The 13,788-nt window shown below is 42.5% G+C and overlaps 1 protein-coding gene across 2 annotated transcripts in view; it reads left to right on the top strand.

Moving 5' to 3' along the window:
- Positions 1-9,851, top strand: part of PARVA (parvin alpha) — a 182,525-nt gene extending 172,674 nt beyond the window's left edge. For both annotated transcript variants that reach the window (XM_030831425.3, XM_060303493.2), the window contains one exon: positions 7,786-9,851. In XM_030831425.3, the coding sequence (XP_030687285.1) occupies positions 7,786-7,862 (77 nt within the window). In that variant the 3' untranslated portion in view covers positions 7,863-9,851. The remainder of the gene's footprint in view (positions 1-7,785) is intronic.
- The last annotated feature ends 3,937 nt before the right edge of the window (positions 9,852-13,788 follow it).

Raw genomic sequence — 13,788 nt, 5'->3', positions numbered from 1 at the left:
AAGACAAAATAGACTTTAAAACAAAGTCTATAGCAAAAGACAAGGGCATTAAATAATGATAAAGGGGGGCTTCCCTGGTGGCGCAATGGTTGAGAGTCTGCCTGCCGATGCAGGGGACGTGGGTTTGTGCCCCAGTCTGGGAAGATCCCACATGCCGCGGAGCGGCTAGGCCTGTGAGCCATGGCCACTGAGCCTGCACGTCTGGAGCCTGTGCTCTGCAACAGGAGAGGCCACAACAGTGAGAGGCCCACGTACCGCAAAATAATAATAATAATAATGATAAAGGGATCAATACAAGAAGAGGATGTAACACTTGTTAACATATATGCACCTAAATATATAAAGCAAACATTGACATAACAGGAGAAATTGACAGTAATACAATAATAGTAGGGGACTTTTTTAAATTTATTTTTTGGCTGTGTTGGGTCTTCGTTGCTGCACACGGGCTTTCTCTAGTTGCAGCAAGTGGTGGCTACTCTATGTTGCAGTGTGTGGGCTTCTCATTGCAGTGGCTTCTCTTGTTGTGGAGCACGGGCTCCAGGCACACAGGCTTCAGTAGTTGTGGCACGGCATGTGGGATCTTCCCAGACCAGGGCTCAAACCTGTGTCCCCTGCATTGGCAGGCAGATTCTTAGCCACTGTGCCACCAGGGAAGTCCCAGTTGGGGACTTTAATACCCACTTACATCAATGAACAGATCACCAGAAGAAAATTAGTAAGGAAACAGTGGTCTTAAATGACATATTAGATTAGTTGGACCTAATAGATATCTACATTCCACCCAGAAACAGCAGAATACACGTTTTTTTCAAGTGCACATGGAATGTTCTCCAGGATAGAGCACATGCTAGGCCACAAAGCAAGTCTCAACAAATTTAAGAGGATAGAAATTATATCAAGCATTTTCCCAAACACAATGGTATGAAACTAGAAATCCGCTACAGGAAGAAAAATGGGAAAAGCACAAACATATGGAGACTAAACAATGTTCTACTTTAAAAAAACAGTGGGTCAATGAAAAAATCAAAAAAGAAAGCAGAAAATACCTTGAGACAAACGAAAATGGAAACACAACTTTCCAAAATCTGTGGGATGCAGGAAAAGCAGTTCTAAGAGGGAAACTTATAGCAATACAGGACTATTTAAAGAAATAAGAAAAAAATCTCTAATAAACAATCTAACTGACCATCTAATGGAATTAGAGAAAGAAGAACAAACAAAGCCCAAAGTTAGCAGAAGGAGGGAAATAATAAAGATCAGAGAGTAAATAAATAAAATAGAGACCAAAAAAAAAAAAAAACCCAAATATCAATGAAACCAAAAGCTGGTGTTTTTTTGAAAAGATAAACAAAATTGACAGATTTTTACCCAAGCTCACCAAGGGAAAAAAAAGAGAGAGAGGATCCCAAAAAACAAAATAAGAAATGAAAGAAGAGAAATAACAACCAATATCACAGAGATACAAAAAAATCATAAGAGAATACTATGAACAGTTATATGCCAAAAACTTGGACAACCTAGAAGAAATGGTCAAATTTCTAGAAACATACAACCTTCCAAGACTGAATCAGGAAGAAACAATCTGAACAGAGTGATCACTGGTAGTGAATTGAATTTGTAATTTTAAGAAAACCAAACAAACAAACAAACAAAAAGAAAAAAACTCCCAGCAAACAAAAGTCCAGAAAGCTTCACAGGGAAATTCTACCAAACATATAAAGAAGAACTAATATCATCCTTCTCAACTATTAAAAAAATTGAAGAGGAGAGAACATTTGTAAATTCATTCTACAAGGCCATCATTACCTTGATACCAAAATCATGCAAAGACACTACAAAAAAAAAAAAGAAAGAAAATTGCAGGCCAATATCTAAGATAAATATAAACAAAAATTCTCAACAAAATATTACCAAACCAAATTCAACAATATAAAAATCCCAAAATCAAGTGTGATTTATTCCAGGAATGCAAGGATGGTTCAATATCCCCAAATCAATATGATACATCACATTAACAAAAAGAAGGATAAAAATCACACGATTATCTCAATAGACACAGAAAAGGCATTTGACAAAATTCAACATCCATTCATGCCAAAATTCTCATCAAGTTGTTATAGAAGGAACATATCTCAATATAATAAAGGCAATTTATGACAGACTCACAGCTAACACCATACTCAACAATGAAAAGTTAAAAGCTTTTTCTCTAGAACCAGGAACACGACAAGGATGCCCATTCTCATCACTTCTGGTTAACATAGTTTGGAAGTCCTAGCCGTAACAATCGGAAAAGAAATAGAAATAAAAGGCATCCAACCAGATGGGAAGAAGTAAAACTGTCACTATTTGTAGATGACATCATACTATGTATTGAAAACTCTAAAGTCTCCACCAAAAAATGATTAGAACTAATAAGTGAATTCAGTAAAGTTGCAGGATATAAGAATACCTAGGAATAAACTTAACTAAGGAGGTGCAAGTCCTATAATCTGAAAACCATAAAACACTTACGAAGGAAATTGAAGACAATACAGAGAAATGGAAAGATATCCCATGTTCATGGATTGGAAGAATTAATATTGTTAAAATGTCCATACTACCCAAAGCAATCTACAGATTTAACACAATCCCTACCAAAATACCCATGACGTTTTTCACAAAACTAGAACAAATAATCCTAAAACGTATATGTAACCACAAAACACCCCAAATTGCAAAAGCAATCTCAAGAAAAAAGAACAAAGCTGGAGGAATCACTCGCCCTGACTTTAGACTATACTACAAAGCTACAGTAATCAAAATAGCATGGTGCTTGCACAAAAACAGACACATAGATCAATGGAATAGAATAGTGAGCCCAGAAATAAACCCACACACTTATGGTCAATTAATCTAAAACAAAGGAGGCAAGAATATATGATGGGAAAAAAGTCTCTTCAATAAGTGGTACAAGGAAAACTGGACAGCTACATGTAAAAGAATAAAATTAGAACGCTTGTTCATATCATATGCAAAAATAAACTCAAAATGAACTGAAGACCTAAATTTAAGACCTGAAACCATAAAACTCCTAGAGGACAACATAGGCAGAACACTCTTTGACATAAGTTGTAGCAATATTTTGGGGGATCTCTCTCCTAACACAAAAGAAATAAAAGCAAAAATAAATAAATGGGACCTAATTAAACTTAAAAACTTGCACAGCAAAAGAAATATTGACAAAATGAAAAGACAACCTACTGAATAGAAGAAAATATTTGCAAATGATATTACCAGTAAGTGGTTAGTTTCCAAAATATATAAATAGCTTATACAACTCAATATCAAAAAGTCAAACAACCTGATTAAAAAATGGGCAGATGTGCATCTGGAGCTTGTGCTCTGCAATGGGAGAGGCCGTGACAGTGAGAGGCCCGTGCACTGTGATGAAGAGTGGTCCCCGCTCACCACAACTAGAGAAAGCCCTTGCACAGAAACAAAGACCCAACACAGCCAAAAATAAATAAAGAAAGAAGCTTTCATTTAAAAAAAAAGGGCAAAAAACCTGAATAGACATTTTTCCGAAGAACATGTACAGACGACCAACAGGCACATGAAAAGATGCTCAACATGGCTAATCATCAGAGAAATGCAAATCAAAACAATAATGAGATATCACATCACACCTGTCAGAATGGCTACCATCAAAAAGTCTACAAATAATAAATGCTGGAGAGGGTGTGGATAAAAGAGAACCCTTCTACACTGTTGGTGGGAATGTAAACTGTTGCAACCACTATGGAAACAGTATGGAGCTTCCTCCAAAACTAAAAATAGAACTACCATATGATCCAGCAATTCCACTGCTGGGTATATATCTGGAAAAGATGAAAACTAATTCAAAAAGATACATGCACCCTGATGTTCACAGCAGCACTATTTACAATAGCCAAGACATGGAAGCAACCCAAGTGCTCATCAACAGATGAATGGATCAAGAAGATGTGGTATATATATAATATGGAATACTACTCAGCCATAAAAAAGAATGAAATAGTGCCATTTGCAGCAATGTGGATGGACCTAGAGAATACTATGCTTAGTGAAATAAGCCAGAGAAAGACAAATACTATATGATTTCACTTATATGTGGAATCTAAAAAATAAAACAAATTAATATAACAAAACAGAGACTCACAGATATGAGAACAAACTAGTGATTACCAGGGAGGAAAGGGAATGAGGGAGGGGGAAGATAGTGGTAGGGGATTAACAAACTACTATGCCTAAAATAAATAAGCAAGGATATACTGTACAGCATAGGAAACTATAGCCATTGTTTTATAATAACTTTAAATGGAGTAAAATCTACAGAAATATTGAATCACTGTGTTGTATACCTGAAACTAATATAACACTGTAAATCAACTATACTGTAAATCAGCAATAAAAGGAAAAAGAAATAAATTGGAGTAAATTAAATGGTCATTTTGAAACATTCTCCCATATTGGACATTTTCTTTCTCTAGCAATCTTAGAACTCCCCTGTCTTTAAAGGGAACAACAGCGCTTCCCTGGTGGCGCAGTGGTTGAGAGTCCGCCTGCCAATGCAGGGGACACGGGTTCGTGCCCCAGTCCGGAAAGATCCCACATGCCACGGAGCGGCTGGGTGCATGAGCCATGGCCGCTGAGCCTGCGCGTCCGGAGCCTGTGCTCCGCAGCGGGAGAGGCTACAACAGTGAGAGGCCCGCGTAGAGCAAAAAAAAAAAAAAAAAAAGGGAACAATAAATCCTCCCGCCTCCATCCATAGCTCTCCTTCCTCAGTCTCCCAAGTTCATCCTTTGCACCCATGCCCATTGCCTCCACCTCTCATCTGCCCATTCTGCTGTTCCCACCTTGCCACCACCTGCACATGGCCTTGCTCTCTCCCAAGCCACCAGCAGGACCATGTCCCCTGGGAACTCTTTCCAGCCCTTACCCTCTTCACCCTCTTGGGAGCATGTGGCTCTATTGGTCATCCCCTCTTTCTGGAATTTTCTTTCTTGGCTTCCAGGACATTGGGAAATCATTCATGCATTTATTTATTAATATCTTTTGAGGTCTGTGCATGCCAGGTACTGGGCCAGGCACTGGGCCAGGCACTGGAGCAAAACAAGATCAACTCTCTGCAGTCACGTTGGTCACACTCCGAGCAGAGGCAGATTTCATTAGATAAGCACACAAACCACTGCTTGAGAACTGGAGTGAGTGCTATGAAGGAAGAGTGTGGGGGTTTTGAGAACATAAGACAGGATGCCCTCACCAAGGCCAGGTGTCAAGGCTTCACTCAGGAGGCAGTGCTTTGAGCTGAGGTCTGCAAGAGGATCAGGAGGCAGCTACTTGGGAAGAACAATCTAGATGTTGCAACAGCATGTGCAGAGGCCGAGATGATGGAGGAGCACAGCCTATTGGGACGTTGTGAAAGGAAGCCCCTGTGACCAGTGCAGAGTGAATGAGGGGGAACGTGGCATGAAGTGAGACTGGAAGGGTGGGCCGGAGTCAGCTTTTGCCTTGTAAAACCATGGATTAGGATTCTGGACTTTATCTTATGTGAAATAGCTGTGTGGGCATACAAGTTGTGACCTGCACAATCCCTGGGGCCAGAGTTGTATTGTAGTCTGTGGTAATGATACCTTGGAAATATGAAGATGTGCCCTGGAGTTGTGCAGTGTGCATCCTGCACAACCATACCCAGAAGCCAAATAGTCTAGCTGCAGTGGGTAGAAGGGACTGGAGAGGGCAAGAGGCTTTGAGGAGCCCAGTTAGGAGCCTGCTGCAGTGGCCCCAATGTCAGCCTACTTTCTCCTTCACGCTCACTCCCTTAGTGAGCTCACCTTTGTCCCTGTCTGCCTTTCTAGCAGTTCCTTCTTAGGGTAACTTCCTAATCTTTGACTTGGGTGGAATTTAAGGAACACTCATCACCAAGCAGTCAGCGGAGGACAGGAATCAGCCCAGAGGACATAGGACCCTACCTGACAGAAGGTGATTCAGCATTAGCAAGGCAAGGTAGCAGGGCTCAGCCACTGGGCAGGGTCCAAGCTGGAGGCTCACGTATGTGCACAAACCAACATGGGAGCAGAAAGGAAGCTGAGCTCCAGGCCTCACGGGTGGTCCCTGAGCCCCTGGTCTATCGGCAAGAGAGCTTGAAGCAGAGTCTGAACCCAGCAGGGGTGGAGTAGGGTTGGTCTACAACTGGGATAAGGCCTGGGAGGGGGCAGGCAGGATGGGGCCCAGGGGTTTGGGGAGCCCTAAGGAGATTCCCCAGCCCTGGGCCCTTGGCTTGTGGCCCAGTAGGTGTTGATCTTTGCAGGGCCTAGGGCCTGGGCACACCTGACTGTGGCAGCTACAACTGCAAGAGTCCCAAGGCTAAGACCTGGAACCACAGCCCAGCCTGCCAGAGCCACCGGCCTCCCGCTCTGCTGGTCCTGGACGATCCCTGTTCCTGTTGACCATGCCGCTGCTGGAGCCCTGACATTGTCCCCCAATCCCTTCCCTCCCAGTGACTCAGCCTCCCACCTTTGAAACCCAGAGCATTTATTATTTTCTATTATTTTCTCTTACATCATTTACTTCATCAGACCTTCTGCACAGTTAGGGTTTTTTTCAAATAACTTTAGTGAAATATTATCCAACGAGCCACCATATAACCAGCACCCAGCTCAAGGGATACAGCAATCCCAGCTCCCCAGACTTCCCTCCGCTTGCCCTTTTTGGACACAATCTTCAACCTCAACTCTCCTGACTTGTATAGTCATCAGGTTTTTGCCTTTTTTTTTTTTAAACTTTTCCTTTTCCTTCTGTTACCTCAGTCTGCATCCCTAAGTAGTAGGCAGAGTTCCTTTCTTTATGTTTTCACTATGCCAGTTCCTCAGGGCAGGCGCTCCCACAGGGGTGTGAGTGCAGAGGGGCAAGTGCAGGGTGGGGCCTTGGGGGGCAGGAGAAGGCAGAGGAGTCCACAGAGGGTTAGAGGGGCAGCCAGAGGAGGTGACCAGTAAAGAGAAGGAAGAGAGGGAGGGGTCAGGGGAAGTGAGGGCGGGAGGAAATGGTTGTATAAAAGCTCAGGACCCACGGTGGAACTCTCCTGAAAATATAATCCAGCTCCCAGCCTCAAACCTGGCCGCCTTGCTCTGTCCTTAATCTTTCGGATGACACAATCTATTGAGTACTCCCTGCCGGGTGGGCTTCTCTGCCCTTTAGGGGCCCTCCCTCCCGTCTTAAGGGAGAGGCAGCTTAGTTCTCCTAACTCACCACCTCGTCCCCCAGCGTAGCTGCAGGCCCTCCCCTCCTTGCCACCCCTCACGGCTGGCTCTGTGGGGCAGGGTGAAGGCAGAGGGAGAGGGGCCCCGAGAGACAGGTGAGACCCAGGGCAGAGTCGGGTCAGGGTCCTCTCGCCTGGGATTCTGTTTCCAGGGCGAAGACTACATGCTCTGGGGTCTGCTTTCTTTCAGTGAGAGATGAGACGCCCATGCCCCAGCACCTCTGCCCCTCGCTGCCCCCTGCTCTGAATTCTGGCTGCACACACTGCCCATCCTTCAACACCCACCTGCCCCTGGTTGTCTCATGGGGATGCTCTTCTCTCCCAGCAGGACAGGGAGCTAGCTCTTCAGGAGCACAGAATGATGTCCTATGGGAGAGGGGAGACACCCTCCCCAGGACCATGCTGGGCACGTGGTGGGTGGCAGAATGAAGAGGACACCCAATGCCAGTTTGGGGCCATGTGGCACCACTGAAGCAATGTGTGTTTTTTTGTTTTCTATGCAGACATCGTCAACTGTGACCTGAAATCCACACTGCGAGTGTTGTACAACCTCTTCACCAAGTACCGGAATGTGGAGTGAGGGGCAGACTGGACCGTCCCCTGAACCGCCTTAACCTGCTTATTCCTGTCTCTTGCTCTGTGCTCTCTCCCAAGTCCGCCTGCTCTATTCCCAGAGATAGTGGAAACTGAGATTAGGAAGGAAATGATCAGTAACTCAGGGGGCTGACCCACACCTCCCAGGCTCTGAAGCTGACCCTGCGATGGCTTGTGAAGGTTGTTGCCATCCTGGTGCCAGGTCCAGATTTCCCTCAGTGCGATCTGGAACCAACTTAGGCACAAGAGCCCACCCACCCACCCACCCTCAGAAGATGAAAATAAAGGTAATAGTTACCATTGAATGGGTGTAACCTATGGGCTGGGCACCACACTAAGTGCTCTGAGCTACTCAGACTCACAAATACTCATGACTCCCATTGAAGCAGATGTTATCAGCTCCTTTTACAGATACGGAAACTGAGGCTCAGAGAGGTTACATGACTTGCCAGTAGCTGCCATTGGTTTTTCTTCTTTGAAGAACATATGTGTTAATAACCAGCCCGTTGCATTACAGTCTCTGCACATTCTATCCTTGTGTGTGTGTGTGTGTGTGTGTGTGTGTGTGTCTACGTGTGCACCTGTGCACTCCAAGAAGACAGGAGCCCCCTGATCTCACCACCAGGCAGGCTAGGTCAGGGCTCAGTGATTCACACTGAAATTGGCAAATCAAATTTCACCCAATTAATAGTGTGTGCGTGGCAGGAGTCATGTCCCTCAAATCCTTCGCAAATGAAAATTACTCTTAATTCCTTCAGATTTGTAATAACCCCTTACTCTGGTTTCAGGGTGACATTTGGGGTAGATTCTGTTTAAAATTAATGGAGTGGCACATTTTGCAGCCTTCTTGCTTGATTGCATGTAATGGAAGTGCCCTATATTTTCCTACAAAATAAGTCCTCAATTCACTATCGTTAGGCAAATGTACAATATACCCAGGCACCACAGAGAGCTGGGCGCGGGCCCATGCGAGCAGGGCTTGGGAAATAGGGCTCTTCAACAGGGACCCTTGAGCTTAAAGAAAGGAACTCCTTTTTGCCCTCTAATTGATCATTTAGACCATTTCTGGCTAAGTCTGCCCACATGCAATTACTGGCTAATTCAGGCGAGGAAAAATGTAAGTTATTTAGACCCAAGCTGAGTGGTTTCCTTGCGTGGGTTACCCGCAGGCTTGCAGTTACATGGATCCCCTCTACGTGAACCCAAGTTTGGAATACAGGGCTCTAGTTGTCCCAGCCTGCGGGGCCTGGAGGGATAGGAAAGGGGCTGAAGTGGGGGTGACTAGGAGGACAAGAAGCGTGGGGCAAATACTTGCACACTTAGTATGCATGGGACCCCCTTAGACCAAAGGTTCCAGCTTGGGGTACTTAACACTTGTACTCATAAGTTGACCAAGCCCTTGGGATAATTAATAACTTGTACTGATATTATATCTTCATTATAGAATTTTCCTAAGTATGCTCAGTGGACACCAGTCTGTATCCCCACCGCCAGAAGTCTATGCCTGCCTTGTCACTACTTTAGGCCCAATTGCCCAAAGCCCATCCCTAGTTTGAGGAATTCACTGTGATCTCTGTCTACACCACCCAGAGGGAGGCCTCCCATCATGTCCAAAACATTCCTTCCAGCTTTTCATCACTTCTTACTCTATGGTCTAGCTGCAGTCACTCAGAACCCATACAATTTCGATATACTACCTATTTCTGGGGAGATTTTGCTCTAAGAAAGAAGTATTAGCATAATGAGCATTAAGGATAGAAAGAAAATGTACTCTCTGGGTCAATTTGTGCAAAAGTATACAATTCTTTTTACATAATTAGTGAAATATTTCATTTGTCATTAGGAAACACTAAATACTGTGATATTTGTTTGCTCTCTTTTAAATTCCTGATAGCAAATCAACATAAATAATTGCTTTGTCTCCTTGAGCAATACTAAAGCGGGATGAAATAAATAATGCATTCATTTAAACGTGCTTTGCTGTATGAATTTTGTCTCCTTTTTTTGTGTTCTTATATTCAAGCTGCAAGTGGACAGTGGACAAGTGGCCTTATGAAGAGCATTCTTTTTTTATATTTTACAAATATACTGTATGAAGACACATCAGAACACTCGGAAACTTTTTTAATAGCAGGTCTAGTTTATCAGAAAATTGTGTTTCGAGACTGAGGTCTTCGCCACAGTCCAGAATCCCAGGGCCTGGGCCTGGTTTTATGATGCTGCCGTCTCATTTAGAGGTTTTGTTTACATTCTGGAACCTTCTGCCTAATACATGACTGTGTTTTTGAAGGGGGGTAAAAGGCATCAGGAAACAAGCCAGACTTAACCCTCATCTCTTTTAAAAGAAAAAAGAAAAGCTGAGGCAAGAATCAAGTCTCTGTAGGCTCACTGGGTCCTTTTTTCCCCCTTTTCCTCTTTTCTAAATTTAAATTCATTGATTTTTTAATAGTTGATGTATAAATGGTACAAAATTTAAAAAGTGTGAATGGGTATCTAGTGAAAAACCTACTTCCTCTCCCTCCCCTCCCCCAGCAGCCAGTACCTGTCCCCAGAAGCAACTATTTTGTTCTGTTTCTTATATTCACTTCCAGAGATACCCCAACAATATAAAGCATATAATTATTTGTCAACATACATATAAAATCATTCTTTAAACATAAATAGCATATTATACATAGTATCGTGCACATTGCTTTTTTCACTTAATGTTCTATCTTGGAGATTATTCTGCACTGAGTATTAAAACTTCTTACAGTTTAAAATGAGAATATGAGTACTTTATAAATACAAATGCACATCTCTGGTCTGCATGAGCTAGAAAACGAAAGCCCTACCAGAAGGAGGTAATGTTGCCTAGACAGTGATTTCAAAAATCAAGACTGGTACCTACTGGGGTGGGGGTGGGGGTAGGGAGGGCATTACCAGAAACATTCTTCTGTGCCCTAAACTGAATTTATGTTTTTAAAGGCCTCCTTTGGATTATTATGGCGAATGATGTACAGTTTGATTAAGCTTTCATTTGTACATATTACTAGGGCTACTAATTTGTAATTGACTAAGAAAGTGCTAAAGGTTACTGAGTACCCCACAGTATCCTGCTATAAGCCTGATGCCTGTACAGTGCCTGTCCACTCTATGAGAAGGTCCAATTTCACATGTGCAGGCACAGAACTGACATTTCCAAAATGTGAGAGAAGGACTTTTTATCAGGATATCATCGGTGTTGTCTTGAGTTGGTTGCTATTTGCATTTGCTGCTTTTGGTACTTTTTAATTATGAATTACAGTTAGCTTTATCATTATCAGTTTATTTTGTTGTGGGTTGCTTGGTTAACCCTACAGAGTATACTGAAGCTTATTTGCATCAACAGTATTCTGGGGCTGTAATTTTCCAATAACTTGACTCTCAGACATGTATACATTGTGGTTCAAATATGAATCATCCATACTCCAGTGCTAGAGCAAATGTATACATAATCCACTCCCCCTATATTATCACTAATTTATTTTTCCACTGGAAAATGAGACTAGATGGAGTCAGTAGGTCAAGCGGTTTTGCCCTGCCTAAGTAGGGGCTGATCAAAAATAATCTGATGTTTGCAGATGACATGATACTATACACAGAAAATCCTAAAGATGCCACCAGGAAACTACTAAAGCTAATTAATGAATTTGGTAAAGTAACAGGATACAAAACTAATGCACAGAAATCTCCTGCATTCCCATACAATAACAATGATAGAAAGAGAAATTAAGGAAACACTCCCATTTACTATTGCAACAAAAAGAATAAAATACCTAGGAATGAACCTACCTAAGGAGACAAAAGACCTGTGTGCAGAAAACTATAAGACACTGATGAAAGAAACCAAAGACAATACAAACAGATGGAAAGATATACCGTGTTCTTGGATTGGAAGAATCAACATTGTGAAAATGACTATACTACCCAAAGCAATCTACAGATTCAGTGTGATCCCTATCAAATTACAAATGGCAGTTTTTACAGGACTAGAACAAAAAAGTTTACAATTTGTATGGAAACACAAAAGACCCCGAATAGCCAAAGCAATCTTGAGAAAGAAAAACGGAGCTGGAGGAATCAGGCTCCCTGACTTCAGACTATACTACAAAGCTACACTAATCAAGACAATGTGGTACCAGCACAAAAACAGAAATATAGATCAATGGAATAGGATCAGAAGCCCAGAGATAAACCCATGCACATATGGTCACCCTATCTTTGACAAAGGAGGCAAGAATATACAATGGAGAAAAGACAGCCTCTTCAATAAGTGATGCTGGGAAAACTGGACAGCTCCATGTAAAAGAATGAAATTAGAACACTTCCTAATACTATACACAAAAATAAACTCAAAATGGATTGAAGTTCTAAATGTTAAGGCCAGACACTATAAAACTCTTAGAGGAAAACATAGGCAGAACACTCTAACATAAATCACAGCAAGATTCTTTTTGACCCACCTCCTAGAGTAATGGAAATAAAAACAAAAATAAACAAATGGGACCTAATGAAACTTAAAAACTTTTGCACAGCAAAGGAAACCATAAACAAGATGAAAAGACAACCCTCAGAATGGGAGAAAATATTTGCAAATGAAGCAACTGACAAAGGATTAATCTCCAAAACATACAAGCAGGTCATGCAGCTCAATGCAAAGAAACAAACAACCCAATCAAAAAATGGGCGGAAGACCTAAATATATACTTCTCCAAAGTAGACATACAGATTGCCAACAAACACATGAAAAGATGTTCAACATCACTAATCATTAGAGAAATGCAAACCAAAACCACGAGGTGTCACCTCACACCAGTCAGAATGGCCATCATCAAAAAATCTAGAAACAATAAATGCTGGAGAGGGTGTGAAGAAAAGGGAACCCTCCTGCACTGTTGGTGGGAATGTGAATTGATACAGCCACTATGGAGAACAGTATGGAGATTCCTTAAAAAACTAAAAATAGAACTACAATACTACCCAGCAATCCCACTACTGGGCGTATACCCAGAGAAAACCATAATTCAAAAAGATATATGGGGCTTCCCTGGTGGCACAGTGATTGAGAGTCTGCCTGCCGATGCATGGGACACGGGTTCGTGCCCCGGTCTGGGAAGATCCCACATGCCGTGGAGCGGCTGGGCCCGTGAGACATGGCCGCTGAGACTGCGCGACCAGAGCCTGTGCTCCGCAAAGTGACAGGCCACAACATTGAGAGGCCTACATACAGAAAAAAAAAAAAGATATATGAATAAAAAAAGATACATGTACACAATGTTCATTGCAGCACTATTTACAATAGCCAGGACATGGAAGCAACCTAAATGTCCATCAACAGATGACTGGATAAAGAAGATGTGGCACATATATACAATGGAATATTACTCGGCCATAGAAGGGAACGAAATTGAGTTATTTGTAATGAGGTGGATGGACCTAGAGTCTGCCATACAGAGTGAAGTTAGTCAAAGAGGAAAACAAATACCGTATGCTAACGCACCTATATGGAATCTAAAACAAACGGTACCGATGAACCTAGTGTCAGGGCAGGAATAAAGATGCCGGAGGGGAAGCTGGGACGAAGTGAGAGAGTAGCATCGGAATGACCTCTGTGAAGAAGTACAAAAAACTCTGAAGGAGATCTCATTTAGATTTTGAGGTCAAGAGAGGTCTCTGGCAAAGTGATGTTTTAAAGTGACGCCTGAATCATTGAGCCGCTCGAGTAAAGAGCTATTAAGGGAAGGGTGCCAGCTAGGAGAAAACTAGGTTCCCTGGAGGAGCTGGTAGAAAGCCAGGATGGCTAGACTACAAAGAGTGAGCGGGGAGAAGAGGTGTCAGATCAGAGGATTACAGATTTTATCATAGGAGAAATGGGACACAACGTGTGTTAA

Source organism: Globicephala melas, chromosome 8 (genome assembly GCF_963455315.2).
Source record: "Globicephala melas chromosome 8, mGloMel1.2, whole genome shotgun sequence".
NCBI lineage: Eukaryota > Metazoa > Chordata > Mammalia > Artiodactyla > Delphinidae > Globicephala > Globicephala melas.
The sequence above is the reverse complement of the archived record's forward strand: the minus strand, read 5'-3'. Positions and strand labels throughout refer to the sequence as shown.